The sequence below is a fragment of the Cavia porcellus genome, unplaced genomic scaffold (genome assembly GCF_034190915.1).
Source record: "Cavia porcellus strain 051 isolate PalLab524CR breed Dunkin Hartley unplaced genomic scaffold, mCavPor4.1 scaffold_1, whole genome shotgun sequence".
Classification (NCBI taxonomy): Eukaryota; Metazoa; Chordata; class Mammalia; order Rodentia; family Caviidae; genus Cavia; species Cavia porcellus.
The window spans coordinates 185947393-185965925 of NW_026947484.1; the positions used below are offsets into that span (position 1 = coordinate 185947393).

The 18533-nt window shown below is 38.9% G+C and overlaps 1 protein-coding gene across 1 annotated transcript in view; it reads left to right on the forward strand.

Annotated features, from left to right (window-relative positions):
- Positions 1-18174, forward strand: part of Grin3a (glutamate ionotropic receptor NMDA type subunit 3A) — a 162262-nt gene extending 144088 nt beyond the window's left edge. Inside the window, exons 7-10 of the mRNA XM_005004116.4 lie at positions 8102-8266; positions 9540-9616; positions 14046-14371; positions 16417-18174. Coding sequence (XP_005004173.1) covers positions 8102-8266; positions 9540-9616; positions 14046-14371; positions 16417-16454 — 606 coding nt within the window. The 3' untranslated portion in view covers positions 16455-18174. The remainder of the gene's footprint in view (positions 1-8101; positions 8267-9539; positions 9617-14045; positions 14372-16416) is intronic.
- Positions 18175-18533: the final 359 nt, after the last annotated feature.

The window sequence follows — 18533 nt, forward strand, 5'->3', positions numbered from 1 at the left end:
GCTACAATTGGAACAGCTGAAGTCTCAGTGCTGAAGCTGGAACCTGCACCTCTAGAAACCACAGCTTGAATTTCCTGCCACTGCTGCTGCAGCTGAGTTGGCACAGCAGGGATAGAGACACGAAAGCTCTGAGAGCAGGAATCGGCGAACTGAACTGAGATGGTGGGGAGCCCTGCATCGACCTGCGGTGAATGAGAGGAATGGGAATCCTTTCATAGACTAGGAGGCTCCAGCAGAGGACATTCTGGGACCAGGTAGACTAGCCAGAACAAGACGTTGCAGTGACTTCAGTCACATATTCCCCTCTCAAGCGGGATTGGTGGGGAGCACTTGACCTGGGTGATGCTGCAGACTAAGACACAGTAGGCTAGCCCAAACCAGGTCCCTGCACCTGGCAGTGCACCCTAATGCAGTGAAGCCTTCAGCAGGTTGTCTGACCTGGAGTCGTAGACACAGCATAGGCTGCCCAGGTCTATGTCTCCCTAGTACACTACAGTGGGCAGGAACACCTAGCTGGCACAATTCAAACAAACTGTAACCAACAAAGAAAGAAACTGGGCCTCCTATTTACGCTTGTATGGAAGGAATAAAAAGTATGGGAAGAGGAGCAACAAGAAAGGGCCCTCAGCCCCTAATCCTGAGAACACTGATCCAGGAAAGGTAAATGCAAAAGAGCATGAGGGCAGAAAACATGCAATATCAGGCATGGCACCAATAGACATAAAGCAATATCTCTGGACCTCATAGATGAGTTCAAAAGTGAATTATTTAACCAAGTAAAGCAAGATATAAATAGAATACTTAAAGAAATGCTAAGCACCTCTCAAGAAAAGACAGATGGTAGAATGGAAGAACAGAAAAAAAGGGGAGAATTGTTTGATGGAGAAAATAGAGAAAATGTAGAATACATGAAGCATGCTCAAAGAGATTACCAGGAAACTAAAAACTCTATTGAAAGATGGCATAACAGCTTGAAAGAAACTAAGGATACATTATCTGAACTGGAGGACATATTTGTAATGTGGGAGCATGAAAGGACTTCTTAAAAATAACAAGGAAACAAGCAGTAACAATACAAAGGCTAGAATGATGAGGATCTATAACCTAAGAATTAAGAATTTAAAGGGAGAAGCAGGGATACAAACAAATGAACTGCAAAAGCTATTCACAGAAATAATCAAGGAGAACTTCCCTAACATGGGAAAAGGTAAAGATACTCAGATCTATGAGGCATACAGGACCCCAGCCATCTACAACCCAAACAGAACTACACCCAGGCATATAATAATCAAAATTCCAGAAATCCAATATAAGAACAGAATATTAAAAGCTGTCAAAGACAAGAAACAGATCACTTGCAAGGGAACACCCATCAGAATTACAGCAGACTTGTCAGCACAAAGCATCAAATCATAAAGAGCATGGAGTGAAATAATTCAAGCTTTGAAAGACAATAACCTCCAGCCAAGATTGATATATTCTGAACAACTATCCCTAGAAATTAATGGAGAAACAAGGTGCTTCCAGGATAAAGAGGAACTAGGGGAATATGCAACCACCAATTCAACTCCATGGAGAATACTGCAGGACATTCTGAAAGAGAAAAATACCAAGATTCCAGAAACAATGGCAGAGAGGCCACAATGAATGGAGCAGAAAGTGAAATGAAGATGACAAACTGACATTAGTTAATGACATTAGTTAATGACATTAGTTAATTACATTCTGTCATTAGTTAATGACAGAAAAAGAGCTCAACAGAAATGAGGCAGAGAAGGTTGGATGGTATGAACAGCTATTTTGGAGAAAACAAGACATCATAATGCCTAGTGCTGATTTAATATCATCTTGTTTTGAAATCCCATCAAGCTTTATTCTTCTGTCTCCGTTGGTCTTAACATGTTGTATCTTATTGGATTTTATTATATGTGACAATATAAACAAAAATTTTTATAGACAAGGAGATAATACAGAAACCATTGTTCATTTTCTGTTAGTTGGTTCTAAATACCTTGTAATACTGTCATTCTCTTGAATGGTTTTACATTGTCTTGATATGTTTAACGCTACAGTATACGAAGTTATACTCAAAGATTTCAAGGAAAGAGACACTATGGTAACTACTTTTATGTCAGGATATCTTGTGTTGAAACACTATTTTGCTTAAATTATTATGTTCCAGGGGCTGGGGATTTAGCTCAGCGGCATAAGCACCTGCCTTGCAAGCAGGCAGTCGTGTGTTTGATCCCTGGTACCAATAAAAAGGAAAAAGACCAAAAAAAATGGTTATGTTCTGACCTATGCTGTTTCATTGTTATGTCCTCTTTTATCTCAATCTCCTTTTTGTATTATTTTTATCTTTTTAATTAAGGGAAAAATAACATACAAAATAGCAGGATATATTATAGTAACCCACTTTGATTATTAACTTGATTTGAAACCCTGTATTGCTTTCACCATCTTGTTTTGACTGATTTTATTCTATTGTGTTTTGCTTGATAGTATCAAGTTTAAGAGTATAGGCAACAACTGTGAAGACAATAAGATTCACTATGATGCCCATTCTAGTTTGACTATTATCTCCTTTTGAAGTCCTATAATGTCTCCAATGTATTGGTTTTATTGGTTTTGTTCCTTACTGTTTTGTTCAATTTTATTATAACTGATGATACAGGCAATTATTTTTAAGACAACAAGAGGCATTATGGTAACCATTGTTGATCACCTTGTATTCTATTTTTACACCATTTACTATGTCCATCCTTTTGATTTGACTCTGTTTTGTTAGGGTCACATTTGGTTTTATTCTCTTAAAAATAAAAAAGTAATAAAAACTGTGGGAGTAATTAAACCCAAAATGTGGAATTGTCATTTTAAAAAAGAGAGGAAAAGAAAATGCTCTAAAGGATATAACTGCATGTCTATTTAAGTGTATAAGGTAGATAACCATATTACTGAGTTTTTGTTGGATCATTGAAAAGAACTGTTTGCAGTCTCATTGTTTGAATGTCCACTTTAATTTTGTAACTTGAACAACTATTTCTAAGATGATGATATGTAATCTATTAACTAGTGATTTCCTACTGTTTATTTTTTTGAAATTCTGTATAACTTGTACCCTTTTTCTGCTCTTTTTTTCTTTTTCTCTTTAAATAAAATTTTAAAAAAAGAAACCCATCTAACCCAAAAGGAAACTCATAGACAGAAAATCATAGGATGGAAAATAATACTTCATGCAAAGGAACCCCCCTCCCCAAAAAACAGGGGTAGCTATTCTGTTTGCAGGCAAATGTGAACTTCAAACCAAGAATGATCCGAAGAGATAAAGATCACTACATACTAATTAGGGGAAAACTTCAAGAGAAAGACATACAAAATCTTAAATATATCTAACCAAATTTCAATGCAAACAGCTATACAAAGCAAGTATTAACAGAAATGAAAAATCAAATAAGCGATAACACAATTATAACAAGAGATCTTAACACACCATTGACACAAAGGGACAGATCAAACAGACAGAAAATCAGCACAGAAATAACAATAATGAATCACGCCTGTGCACAAATGGACTTGATAGACATATACAGAGTGTTCCATCCAACAAGATAAGAATATATATTCTCAGCAGGACATGGGATATTCTCTAAAATACATCATATACTAGCACACAGAACATATATAAGTAAATGCAAAAGAACTGAAATTATCCCATACATGTTATGAGATCATAGTGCCATGAAACTAGAAATCAATAATAAAAGAAACTGCAAAAACTCCACAAACACATGGAAATTGAATAAGACACTCTTGTGCAACCAGTGGGTCACAGAGAAAGTTAAACAATACCTACAAGCAAACAGAAATACAAATACAACTTACTGGAATCTGTGGGATGCAATGAAAGCAGTCCTCAGAGGAAAATTTATTGCACTGAGTTCCCACATCAGGAAAACAGAACGAATACAAATAAATAACCTGATACTACACCTCAAACATCTAGAAAAAGAAGAGCAAGCCAAGCCCAAAGCCAAAAGAAGGAAGGAAATTATAAAAATCAGAGCAGAAATTAATGCAATAGAGACTAAGAAAACATCCAAAGAGAATTGGTTCTTTGAAAGAATAAATAAAATTGATAAGCCCCAGCCAACCTTATTAAAAAGGGGAAAGTAAAAGCTCAAACTCATGCAATAGGGAATTAAAAAGGTGAAATCACTACAGAATCTAGAAATACAGAAGATCATCAATACCTATTTCAAAACCTTTACTCTCAGAGGTTAGATAACACAGAAGAAATGGACAGATTTCTAGAAACACATGAACTATGAGAGCTGGGTCAAGAAGATGTAAAACTACTGAATAACCCAATTTCAATTAATGAAATTGAAAATGTAATTAAGTCTTTACCAACAAAGAAGAGCCCAGGCCCAGACAGATTCACTGTGGAATTCTACATAAAATACAAAGCAGACTTAATGCCTATACTCATCAAACTCTTCAATGAAATCAAAAGGGAAGCAATCCTTCCTAAGTCATTCCTGGAAACAAATATTACTCTAGTTCCAAAACCTGAGAAAGACCCAACTAAAAAAGAGAACTACAGGCCAATCTCCCTAATGAACACCGATGCAAAAATTCTCAATAAAATACTGGCAAACAGGATGCAGCAAATTATCAAGAAGATTATACACCACAACCACGTGGGATTCATCCTAGGCATGTAGGGATGGTTTAACATATGTAAATCAATGAAAGTAATTCACCACATCAATAGAGCCAAAAGTAAAAATCACATGATCATTTCTATAGATACAGAAAAAGCTTTTGATAAGGTCCAACACACATTCATGATAAGAACCTTACAGAAAATTGGAATAGATTGTCTTTACCTCAATATGATGAAGGCCATCTATGACAAACCAACAGCCAGCATCATTTTAAATGACCAAAAACTGAAAGCCTTTACCCTAAAATCAGGCACAAGACAAGGATGTCCTTCATCATTGCTCCTATTCAACAAAGTACTGGAAATACTAACCAGAGCTATTAGACAAGAGAGAGAAATAAAAGGAGTAAGATAGGAAAAGAGAAAGTTAATTTATCATTATTTGCAGATGACATGATGCTCTACATAGAAATCCCCCAAAATGCCATTAAAAGACATAAATAAATTCAGTAATGTAGCTGAATACAAGGTCAATACTCAAAAATCAATAGCATTCCTATACACTGAGAGAGAAATAAGAGAAGTCACACCCTTCACACTAGCATCCAAAAAATGAAATACTTAGGAATTAATCTCACAAAATAAGTGAAATATCTATACAGGGAAATTGTAATACTCTGAAAAAAGAAATTGAAAAGGATCTCAGAAAATGGAAAGACATCCCTTGTTCATGGATAGGAAGGATAGATATTGTGAAAATGGCCATTCTCCCCAAACTGTTCTACAGATTCAATGCAATCCCAATGAAAATACCACTAGCATCCCTCATAGATCTAGAGAAATCACTCCTAAAATTCATCTGGAACCAGAAGAGACCTAGAATAGCAAAGGCAATTCTAAGCAGCAAAGGCAAGGCAGGAGGAATTGCAATCCCTGACTTGAAATTATACTATAAAGCTACTTTAATAAAATCAATATGATACTGGAGTAAAAACAGATCTGAAGATCAATGGAATAGATTAGAAGATACAGCCATAACTACAAACACACTCAACCACTTTATCTTTGATAAAGGGGTCAAACATGTTCACTAAAATAATGATAGTCTCTTTAATAAATGGTTCTGGAAACACTGGCTCTCCATATGCTGAAAACTAAAACTAGACCCATGCCTATCACGATGTACTAAACTAAAATCTAAATGGATCAAAGAGCTAAATATTAAAACATAAACACTAAATCTGTTGGAAGACAAATTAGGTAAAAATCTTGAAGACATAGGGGTAGGTAGAGAACTCATGAACAGGTCAAACCACATGGGAAATACTTCTCAGAATCAATAACTGGGATCATGTCTTTATTAAAAAGTTTATGCACATCAAAAGAAATCTCCAGCATGGTGAAAAGAAAATCCACAAACTTGGAAAAAATCTTGGTGAACTGCCCCTCAGAAAAAGGGCTTCTTGGGGCTGGGGATTTAGCTCAGTGGCATAAGCGCCTGCCTTGGAAGCAGGCAGTCGTGAGTTCGATCCCTGCTACCGATAAAAAGACAAAAAAAAAAAAAAGAAAAAAGAAAAAAGAAAAAAAGAAAAGGAAAGAAAAAGGGCTTCTGTCTAGAGCATATAAAGAAATAAAAAAAAGTCAGACCCCTGAAATTCAAAGACCCAGTCCAAAAATGGGTATCTCAGATGAAGAAATACAAATGGCAAATAAATACATGAAAAAATGTTCATAATCATTAGTCATTGGAGAAATGCAAATTAAAACAACACTGAGATTCCATCCCACTCCAGAAAGAATGGCCAGGATCAAGAAAACTACCAACAAATAATTCTGGAGAGGCTGAGGGGAAAAAGGAAATCTTCTGCACTGTTGGTGGGAGTGCAGCCTGGTGCAACCACTGTGGAGGTCAGTCTGGAGATTCCTCAAAAAGCTAGGATTGAAAGTCCCATTTGACCCAGCTATTCCATTTCTGGGCATATTTCCAGAAGTACTGAAAACATCATTCCACAATGATAGATGTGCACTCATGTTTATAGCAGCACAATTTGTAATAGCCAGATCTTCGAAATAATCTAAGTGTCCATCACCTGAGAAATGGATAAAAAGGTTGTGGTATTTTTATACAATGGAGTGCTACTCAGCTATAAAGAATGATCACATTGAGATATTTATAAATAAATGGATGCAACTTGAAACCATACTCATAAGCAAAATAAATCAAACTCACATGTATAAATATTGTATAGTCTTCCTAACGTAAGAAATGGTAAGAGTACATAGGACTTTCTGGTAATCATCATTCCCCATTACATTGCTTTGAAGCCTTATAATGTTTTCATTCATTAGTTAGAATGGTTTTATTCTGTTTTGTTTAATTTTATTATGTGTGATGATATGAACAGCTATTTTGATGAAAACAAGACATTATGGCAGCCATTGCTGATTTAATATCATCTTGCTTTGAAGACCTACCATGCTTTTGTTCTTCTGTTTCCATTGGTTCTATCATGCTGTGTCTTACTGGATTTTAATATATGTGATAGTAAAAACAAATTTTTATGGAAAATGAGATAATACAATAGCCATTATTCATTTTCTGTTATTTGGTTCTGAATGCCCTGCAATACTTTAATTCTCTTGAATGGTTTTATACTATTTTGTTATGTTTGATACTATTGTAAGTGAAGGTATGCTCAACTATTTCAAAGAGAGAGACATTATCATAGCTACTGTTAATACCCAGTTGTCTTGTGGTGGAGTGCTGTGTTGCTTACATTGCTCTGTTCTGATGTGCTTTGTTCTGTCCTCTTTTGTCTTAATCTCTTTAAAATAAATTTAAAAATTTTTTTTAAAAATTAAAAAATTCCACAATTACTAAACTTATTATCTTTTCCCCTGAAAATAAATCTACTCATTCTCTGGCCTTGAGAGAGGCTTTTTCCTTTATAGCTTTTCAATGTTTTAACACACTAAATTTTACTTGACTATATTAGTGTTTTAATATATTACATTTTAACATATTAATGTTTTAATAGATTCAACTTCTCTTCCCTTCACTCACTATCACTCTCAATCTCCCCATATGGTTGTCCACACTCCAGGTCTTGGCACAGCTCCAGGGATTTTGTTTGTTCAGTGAGATTAACACGTGCCTAGCGCTCCAGTGAGGAATAGTGCAGTCCAAGGAGCACATAGGTAGGAATAGTCTCCAGTTCTCCTTGGGTCTGGAAAAAGGAATCTTAGGGGCTAGGATTTAGCTCAGCGACATAAGCACCTGCCTTGCAAGCAGGTAGTCATGAGTTTGAGCCCCGGTACAAATAAAAATTAAAATAAAAAAAAAAAGAAAAGAAAAATCTTAGCCTAACAATGAAAGCAAATAAACATTGAGCCACTTGGATCACCACACTCATGGCCTTTCTTGCTTTGTCACAGACCTTGCAAATGGGCATCAAACATTTCTCTGGACTTTTTGTGCTGCTGTGCATCGGATTCGGTCTGTCCATCTTGACGACCATTGGTGAGCACATAGTGTACAGGCTGCTGCTGCCGCGAATCAAAAACAAATCCAAGCTGCAATACTGGCTGCACACCAGTCAGGTGAGTGCTCAACTCCTGCGTGCCAACATTCACGTACTTCAGAATTCCCAGAGAAGAAACAGTTTCGACTGACAGATGGCAAGCTACCAGACTTCTCTTGGTACATTTCCAAGGCCATGAGTGTAGCATAGGTACCACTCTATTCCATGAATTCACCTTCCTCTTATGCTATCCCACTGTCCCTTCTGCTCCCCAAAACCTCCTCTGATGCTCATAATAGCCACAACAGAACCATTTTTAATCAGATTTCACTTAATAGTGACAACCTGAAGAGATGCTATGAAATCCTTTTCCCCACAGATTCTGTTATTGTTATAATTAAAACCCAGTAAATGAGTTCACATATAGAATGAGTTTGAAGTTCCTGTTCCCTTTAGGTGACTCCATCTGCTCCTGTTCTTTTTCTCTGGCTCTGAGGTGTGAGGCCCCACATAGCCAAGGACAAGCCACATCGGATCTCCATTCTCCCATGTAGACAACACACGCATGGATTTATAGAAGGAAGCAAAACTGTTGGCAAACTGAACACGCAGGCACACTAGTTTGCACATTTCTCCCTGCAGTAAATAGGCATGGAGAGCCAGTGGGGTGAGGTACCTTAGATGGAGGTTCTCTAGTAAAAAAGTGGTTTCACCTCACCACAGCCAGGTGGATGCTGCACTAACTCAGCTCCCCAGCAAGGGATCCTTCCTGCCTTCCAGTAAGCTGTGCGTCACCTCTCAGCAGCAAGACTGCCAGATGTGCCACTTTCCCCCCCGTTTATCCTCTTGTTGACCTCCTTGCTTTTTTAGTGCGGTACATTTTCCCCCCTAGATATGTTACTCACGTTGGTTTAGTTGTAACTCAATTCTATTCTTTCTATTTTCATCTCCTGGAAAAACTGTGCAGACAGAAATGTTCTCTGTTCTATGATACTATGATTCATTCTCAGGAGTTTTCTTCCCTTCTTAGTCTTGCTTACCAAGAAATTCACACTTCAGATTTTGACTCTGCAGGAGCAATTACATAAAGACTTTTGCTATGCATGAGTTATGATACTACTTCTATCACATTTCTATACCAGATCACTTTGCTTTTCTTCCAGGAGAAAAATAACTTAGAATTTTTCTTATAGAGATTAGAGGATAAATGTTGATCCATTATCAGAAAACCCCAGAATTTGGTTAAAGAGGCTAAGGTTTGCAGCAACTAGAGATTCCATTCAATCTCAAGTGGTACTTTGTCCTCTGATCCATCTAATGATCTTTACTTTTTAACCTGTTCTTTCCACCAGAGATTTCATAGAGCATTAAACACGTCATATGTAGAAGAAAAGCAGCAGCGTTTCAAGTCCAAACATGTGGAAAAGAGGTAAGAAGAGGTCAATGCTCCCTGTCTTTGTATAGGTAAAAATAAAAGTTTAGGAATGTAGCTGGAATCTATGCTCAAAAGAGAAGTTATGCCTAAATAGTGATTCAGATCAAACCTGGAAAATTTGTGATAAAAATCAATATAAACACATGTAGTTTCAGACAGAACAAAGTAAAACATAAACATATATAAACATATAAAATATAAACATATATAAACATAAACACTGAAATGCAACAAAAACAAAATAATCTTATGGTTACAAATCCAAGTATGGACTCCGGATGGAGCATCATATATTCAATCTCTCCAACACCTATAATATGTGAAGTTTTGAGGAAGTTACTTAACCTTTCTATGCTTCAAGTTTTTCATGTGGTAAACTGAAATAAAAACAGTACCCACAGTTAGGCATGGTGGCACATGTCTGTAATTCTAGCACTTTGGAAGGTTAAGGCAAGAAGATCACAAGTTCAAACCTCGCCTGGATAACTTACCAATTTATTAAAACCTTGTCTCAAAATAAAAAGTTATGGATATATGACTCAGTTCAAAGACCCTGGGCTCCATCCTCACTTCCATAAAAAAACAGAACCCACCTATTGTATGAATTAAATGAAATAATTCACATAAAAGTACTGAAAATCTTAAAAATATTAATTATCGCTATATACAAAGTAATAATTGATGAGTGTTTTAGGCAATTAATTTTATGGGTTGTTGTCTTTTTTTTTTGCAGGTTTCCAGTCCCCACTCCTCTCCAGCACTCCTAGAAATGTTTGAAATAAGTGATACACATGTCCTGTCTAATCTATTCCTAACACTCTTCAAAACCCTTATAAAAGAACACTTTATACACTGGAAATAACATCCATTAAACACATCAGTGACATTTAAAAATTCAAATTTTATACCTTCACCATAGCCAGCCTGTGGATAGTGGCCATCTTATTCGTGGTGACTGAAGATGATAAAAGCACCTCAGTCTGGCTCCCGGTGGCCTCTATTGCCTGCTGTCCTAGGCAGCTCTCCTAGTCCTCTCATGTGCCCAGAGGCCTCAGAGGAGGGCATCTGCTGTAGCAACTCAGCCATCTGTGGCATAGCCTCAGCTCAAAGCTTGGCCCTCTGAGTAGGTTTGAAATCTGACACTCAAACTTCTCATTTAGAGCAGAATAAAAAGGGGGCAGACAACATGACATTTGTCTTCTTTGCTTACAACTCTTCTAGAGCTGCTGCAGTCCTTTCTCTCCAGGTTACACAGAGCTTGTCAGAATTATTTCCATTGTGTCTTAAAACCTCTCTTTCTAGTCAGTGGGCGCTCCCTGCCTCCTCTCAGTCTGTGGCATCCTGGTATCATTCTGCAAATCAGCTAGTGACAAGCTGTGGACTAATCAGGTCACAGCTGTTCTGTATCATGTTACATAGATTTGGCTATAATTATTTTTAACATAAATTTGAGCCAGAGGAAGACAAGAAGACACTCCAGCAAAGATAGCATCTTACAATGACAAAATACTTGTTTTCTAACAAGAGAAATGGAAAGCCCGAAAATCCTATTTCAAATGAGATATGATTTTTACATCTATCTTATTTCAATTTAGAGCCAACACTGAGGATATAGCTCAGCAGCACAAGCACATGCCTGGCAAGCACAAGGTCATCTGTTCAATTCCCAGCACCAATAAATAAGAGCCAAATGTGTCTGCTCAGTCAACTTTCAACCTAGAGAAATGGGACTGCAGTAGCTCTCAAGGAGATACAATGAAATCAAATCATGTTACTCTTCCAATTTTCTTCCGTTGTGAGAGGTATTAGTGCCTTTCACCTACATTTCCTGTGCCCACCTCCCTATAATCCAACACCTACAACCCTTCAAACATAATAAGTCTTGGGGGTTGTCATAGCTGCCAGGTTTATTTTAAACAGTGCATGCAGTGAAGCACTGAACCTCAATGTTCCATAATTGCTTTGTAGGTGCCAATTTTGATCATTTTTAGTACGAAATATTGGTCACTGATTGGTCATTATACGCTTAAGACTACAGGATGCTTGATATAAAACACAACCAAAACATTACGGAAGCCAAGAGTATCAAACTTATTCCACCCATTAGACCCTAAGATTCAATATCTGTCACCTTGAGGCACACATCAGTCATTAGAGCATGGTGATGCTAACAACTACAGTTTGTCATGAAAGAATCCAGCTCTTGCTTATTCTTCAGTATTATGTTCCCAGGTAGATATCCAAAGCTCTGGAGAATACCACACTGGCTAGCTCTGCTTACCTGATGATCACTGAGGTTCCCTAGAGGGTCCAAGTAAATGGCTAGATTCTCTGCTCTCAGGTTTTCCCCACTATCGATCATCAGTCTATGGTGCAAGTTATGTCTGCTGGCTTTAAAATGCTCTCTGCTTTTTCTTGGAAGCATATCTATGCAAACAAATGCTCACCCTGCTACGAACTGACACCCTCCTCTATGCTCCATATTTACTGAATGAATGAAAGAATAAATAAGTTATTAGCAATGAGCTTGAGGAAACACTTGGAGAAATTAGGGCAGAACTTTTTTTTCTTGAATGCAGAGAAAGTGGTTGTTGAAAGAGACTTATATATATATATAGTTCTTGACTGATTCAATGTGAAAAATTGAAGAGAACTGTAAGGCTATAAGAATTACTTTATCTTCTCTCCAATTTTATTCTAAAGCCAGTGGAGCTATAAGCAGATTCATTATAAAACTTTTACCCAGCCCCGAATATAGGAAAACTAAATTCAAGTGCCCTGCTTGTTTATCTAAGGAAAAATTAAGAAAAATGTTGAAGATCTACACAGTAGTAGTTTGTGTGTTTTAATAGCCCCACGAAATTGTCAACTGGTTTTTGCTGTAAGAATTCACCCCGGACTTAGTGTTTGCAGCAACAGTGGGACGCTTAAGGATCCATCGTGTGCTGTTTGCTGATCTGAGCCATTCTCAGCTGAACTAGAGTGAGCTTGCTCATGTCTGCATGACAGCTTGGGAAGGGAGCTAACAGCTAACAACTATCTAGTCTATGATAGCCTCAGCCAGGTCAGTTGGAAAGACAGAAGACTTTCCACATGGTCTATCATCAGCAAACTAAAGGAAACTTGTTCACACTGTAGCAGCAGGGATAGGAGAGAGAATGGCAGAGTACAATGCTTCTTAAAAGTCTGGGCTTGGAACTTCCAACTTTTCTATAGCCTCAAACAAGTTATGAGACCAGATGTCATTCAAGGAGAGAGTAAGTACTCTCTGCATCCTGATAGGGATGAGCAGCAAAGTCACATTACAGAGGGGCATGGGTAAAAGGAGGAATAAAAGATTAGACCATTTTTGCAATCTACCACAGGGCAAAGCAAAACAGAATCAGCCTAGTAAGTCTTTGTGGTTTGTTTCCCAACCATGTAACTGTATCACAACCTTATTATCTGTCCCATTGCCCTTGGCCCTTCCAGGTCCTCCTCTTCTTCTCTTTCTGGCCAATAAAAGTTCAGGAATAAAGTCAAGTCAGTTCAAAAATACAAGGATTTAATAGAGCATTTCCAGTGTGCTGTGGTTGATTGCAAAGTGGCCATAGTCCTCTTCCTCTTCTTTCTTCTCACAGGGGAGAAGAAAATCAGCTACTTATCTATCTCATGAGAAACTCCTCTCACTGCATCCATCTTACAAAGTGCATTTCAAAAATAAAATCAATGTGTCCAGCACTTAGCTGGCAATGACTTTCTCTTTGCAGCCACTTCTCTGTGATGGTATTAGTTTACAATATCAGCCTGAAAGAGGGTTACATTCCTGTTTATATTTGATTTGCATTATCCCAGCAAGAACCTGTGGACTTTTGGTGGTTTTTAAACATCCGACTTGACTTGTTATTTTCAATCTGCATAAAGTTGTTCCTATACTAAAAACACTTTGCTGATATCCGTGGCTTATATACTTTTATTCTTCCCAAAAGCAAGTAGTGAGCATCAGCGAGGCTTGGTGGAATTAAACACAAGCCCTATACAGTAATCTCCATCAGCAGACTGATGCCAAGAGTATAATATCTAAATAAACCTATTTTTTATTCTTACACTTTACAGCTAATGGATATCCCAAGGCAGTGCTGCTTTCTAAGCTTTGCCTGAAAGAAGGAAATAAAAAAGCTTTTAAGGTTCCTCTTAAAAGAATGTGCTGGAACTGTTTTACCAAATGACACAAATCCCAGTTTCAAAATAGCGTAAGACTTGATAAGACTCTATTATGTGCGTGACAGTGGAGCAGGCAGTCAATCCATGGCTTGGTGACTTCCTCTCTGAGCCCATATCCAGTTTCATTCTGTCTCTGCAAAAAGTGCTCAACAGGTAGTGGACAGCACTTTGAGAGCTGCAAAATGGGATGTGAATCTGAATTGACTCTCTTATTTTCTAGGACCAACATGGGACCCCGTCAGCTCATGGTATGGAATACTTCCAGTTTGGGTCATGACAACCAACGAAAACACATTTTCAGTGATGAAGGAGAACCAAACCAGCTGGGCATCCAGACCCACCAAGACATCCCTCTCCCCGCGAGAAGAGAGCTCCCGGCCACGGTGACCACCAATGGAAAAGCCAATTCCCTCAACCTTGCTCGGAACTCTGTGATGCAGGAACTCTCAGAGCTTGAAAAGCAGATTCAAGTGATCCGCCAGGAGCTGCAGTTGGCTGTGAGCAGGAAAACGGAGCTGGAAGAATATCAAAGGACAAATCGGACTTGTGAGTCCTAAGCAATCACATTGCTTCCTGTTGTTGTCAGCTCCTGGCATTCCTGAACCCTTGAGACACATTGTTACAATGCTCTTTTGTAATGACTGACAAAGGTGGGGGGAAGCTGAGGTCTGGGTCTCTAAGTCTGCTCCCCTAACCTCCCATGATGCAGCAGCTGCTCCCAAGCTCACCCCACCTAGGTCTCCAGGGTAGACATCTTTTTCATAGCAGGAGTCTGAAGTTGGTCAAAGGTAAACTCCATGTAAGGTATCTGTGAACCTCAAATTCCAGATCCTGTTAATTTTTTCACTGGGTGCCACAGTAATATTTCTGGTTGTTAGCCCTTTTTCTGCACTAACAACAAAAGATAAAATTGTTACTCACATCTTTGTCTTACTAAATAATTGGTTCTAACCTTAATTTAGAATAGGATTATCCTGGGTTATGAACACAATTCTCAATATAGATTTGTTCTACTTTCTGAGTGAGGAACAGAATAGCAACCAGAGAAACTTGGGGAACTAAGGATACTTAAATCTAACCAAACTCAAAATTGCTGCAGGCATGGATTGAATGGATCAGGCAAGAGAAACATTCTTGAAAAAACTGGATCCCTGGCCCCATCCTAACAGTAGGACCATGTTTACACCCCACTATGAAAGGGGACAGGGAAGTGGTGAGCAGAACAGAGGACAGGCAGAGAGACATTATAAACGCACCCTCACACTTTTAGAACAAAATTTTGGGCCAGAAAGGCAATTTGGCTGAAGAATGAATAAAACTACATTTCTAATTTAGCTAAGCATCTCCAGGATAGCGTGTGCCATATATATATATATATATATATATATATATATATATATATATAGAGAGAGAGAGAGAGAGAGAGAGAGAGAGAAAAGCAAAGTGAGGTTGTGAGCACAGGATGAAGCTGGAACATTCCTGCTTATTGCCTATAACAGAGTAGGTGAGCCGCCACTATGGGTTAAGTATTCTGCATGCCACATACTAGGCCATTTTCAGATCAACAGTCTGTCATAGGATCCCAAAAGTGAATGAGTCTGTGAACATCACGAATTTCAACAGTCTGCCCTGTGCTTTTCATACCTGTACAGTAATCACCGACTCAATCCCCAATCCGCACACCCTCTCATTTCTGAGGAGCTATGTACAGCATAGGTTTTGGGTCCTCTCATCCTCCAGGCCCTATCTAATGCCCACAATCCAGCTTTCACTCTGTGTAGAAATCCCTTTCCCAAAGTACAGCTGCTTAGGGATGCAGAATGAGAAGGAATACTGAGAACTCTAGAACCTCAGTTCCCAAAGATCAGCATGCTTACGAGTCATCTAAGGGACTCTCAGGGTGCTAATTGCCAGGACTCTTCCAAACAGAATAGAGGAGGAAAGCTTCTGGCGGAAGGCTGAGAAACCTAGTGTTAACCCACACACCTGTGACACACATAGGGCATCCTAAAATTACTCCTAGAGAAAGGCTGCTCTGGACGTTTGGCTGCCCCCAAACACAGGAAGATACAAGAAGAAACTTTGTGGGGAGGGGTGACATACTGCAGATAGACAGAAATTTCAGCACACATCTGCTGATTCACTTTCTAAACATCCACCATGGCCCCCAGACACCATTTAGGACATTTCCTTGTTTATCAATTACTACTTTACCCTCTCAATACTCATTTCTACTCAATCATTCTGAAAACTCCTACAGTGAGTTCACAGCACTGAGCCAATCCACATTCAGATCATTAGGAAGGTGTCCCGAACAGTTTCTTTCCTCATTGCTGAACACAATGCCTGCATTTCTGCCCAGAGCTACCCAGGGAAAGATAACACCTTAAGCGTTAGATGACACCCTAGTAATTAGTTAATTGGCTGGGAAAACCTAGAAGTGAAGGTAAGCTTAGATACAGGTAAGGGATTTAGTTCACCAACCTCCCAGATCAAGCAGTTCACAGCAAGGGGAAACAGCTGAACCCTAAAGAACAACTAAAAAGGACAGTTCACACTGAAAAACCCTGTCCTCCATGTTCTCACCCCAGGCCCCAAAGTAGATGTGCAGCTGCCTGTGGAAGATTAACCCTGACAGCACCTGTCTGCAACCTGAGACTCTGGCACCATGCACTGAGCACCCGGATGCCTGCCCAGCACAGGAGGCTGATGTACAGGTAGACCTCGACTCACATCACAGCCATGCTCCTACTGTTGCACATGGACATTTTTGTAACTCAGTTCATATTCTGACTGTCCTTGAGAAGCTGGCTATCTAAGGGAACCCAGAGGTGAATTTTTGTAAAGTATAGCTCTTTTTTGTATTGCAATTAATTATCCCTTAATGTACCTGTTTTGTAAGTTTGGATTTTTGTATATCGGGTTTACCTTAAGCTTCTCTACAGAGGCATTCTGAGCAGTGCTAATTGGATGCCAGACTGCCTGCCTATCCACAGAGCTGCAGACCAGTGCATGCTCCTTGAGTATCTTCTGAGGAACTACCCAGCCAAACAGTGGCCAAAACACAGTGAGCAGCAGAGCAGCGGGGGCTGAGGGCAGGCTTACTGCTGCCAACACTGCTTGAGATACTTCCATGTCCTGGATGAAGAAAAACCATAATTGCTTGTGGTGAAATGAAGCAGTCTTCATGTTAAGTAACAACAGCTTTTTCAATGGTAGTTACTGAACAGTATTTTGCAATTTGTGAAACAGTATGTTGTGTTTTGTAAAAAGATTTCATGAAAGGGTGGATCCCTGAAAACCTCTTTTCTGTTCTGTTCCACCTCAGTTCTCTCAACTCCCCTCCCGGGTTCAAAGAAAGAAAAAGAAAAAAGAAAAGTCAGAATCCTTTATGTGGAGGGTTGTATTTTGATCCACTAGCAAGAGCTAAGGACGCTCTTGTTTCCCCTGGTGGGTGCCCATTTCATGAAATTAGGGAAATCTCAGTCCCTTTTGCACTCTGATATTGGGAAGCCTGGAATATGACAAACTGTGTCTCCTGCCACAGGAAGACTAAGATGGAACATGCAGGGCTATTCAGTTTGTGTAAATAAGGGCCCCAAAGTGTATGTGCCATAGACAAAAAAGAAAGGAAATTCCTCTAGCAGATAAAAACAAGTTGGAAGAAGGACTGGAATGGCCAATATGGCAGCCACAGTGACCCGGTGGGTTAAGATTTTTAATGTGCCTGGAGGTACACTCCATTATTCATGAATCTTGCTGCACAAACTCTTTAAGGGAGATGCTGCTCCCCATAGGGCTCAGCCCAAGGAGTGGAAAGCAAAACAGTCGTATGGGGTAACAGACTTCCCAATGCGGGGTCTATTAGAGCCGAGGAGCAGGTTAGCACCTCCTTGGTTTACAGAGAGAATAAAGGGGAGATGACCTGTCTTTTCACCCTCTTTTTCTCCTAACTCATGACAAGCCAGTCAGAGAATCCAGTCCTCAGATGAAACTGCTTTCTAGTTCATACTACTTCACCACCTGGATTATTCTTTTCCTTAACTAAACCATCCATCCAATCCAGGATTCCCTCACTTTTCTTTTTGTCACTTACCATTTTATGAAAATATTGTACTTATTAGTATTTTCATAAGGTTTGTGAAGAGTATTTGCATTGTGTCTTCATTTCACTGTGTTTGCAAGCACTCCGCTCCAAGAACCGCAGTGCTGTCTTGTGAGCATGAAGTCTGTGAGCTGCTTTGCTCTCGCCCCTCTTCTTGTACAACCTCGGGGATGGACTACATTGTCCTCAGGTCTTTTCCATCTTCGGTTTCTATAACTGTGGAATAAATGTTCAGACGGAAACACTTCCGGATGTACTGCTGGCATTCTTTGGGGATTCAAACGCTGACAAGACATTAGCTCCTTTATACAGGAGACCTACTCATGCTATCATTTGTCTGTTTCCTTTGTATAATTTACAGTAGGATATTATCAGAAAATTCAGAGCCCAAGTTTCATGAAACAGAACCAAAATGGTTTCATCTGAAAAATTCTAGGAAAAAAAAAAACCCAAAACACAAAGACTTCTAAAAACTCTACCCTGATGTTCTCACTGAGTAACTCAATAAATATTAAATAGCTTTTATTTACATGCCAAGTACTAGACAATTGTGAACAAGGAGGGTATACAGTCTTGAGACTTGTGCACAATCTGATCTCCTCA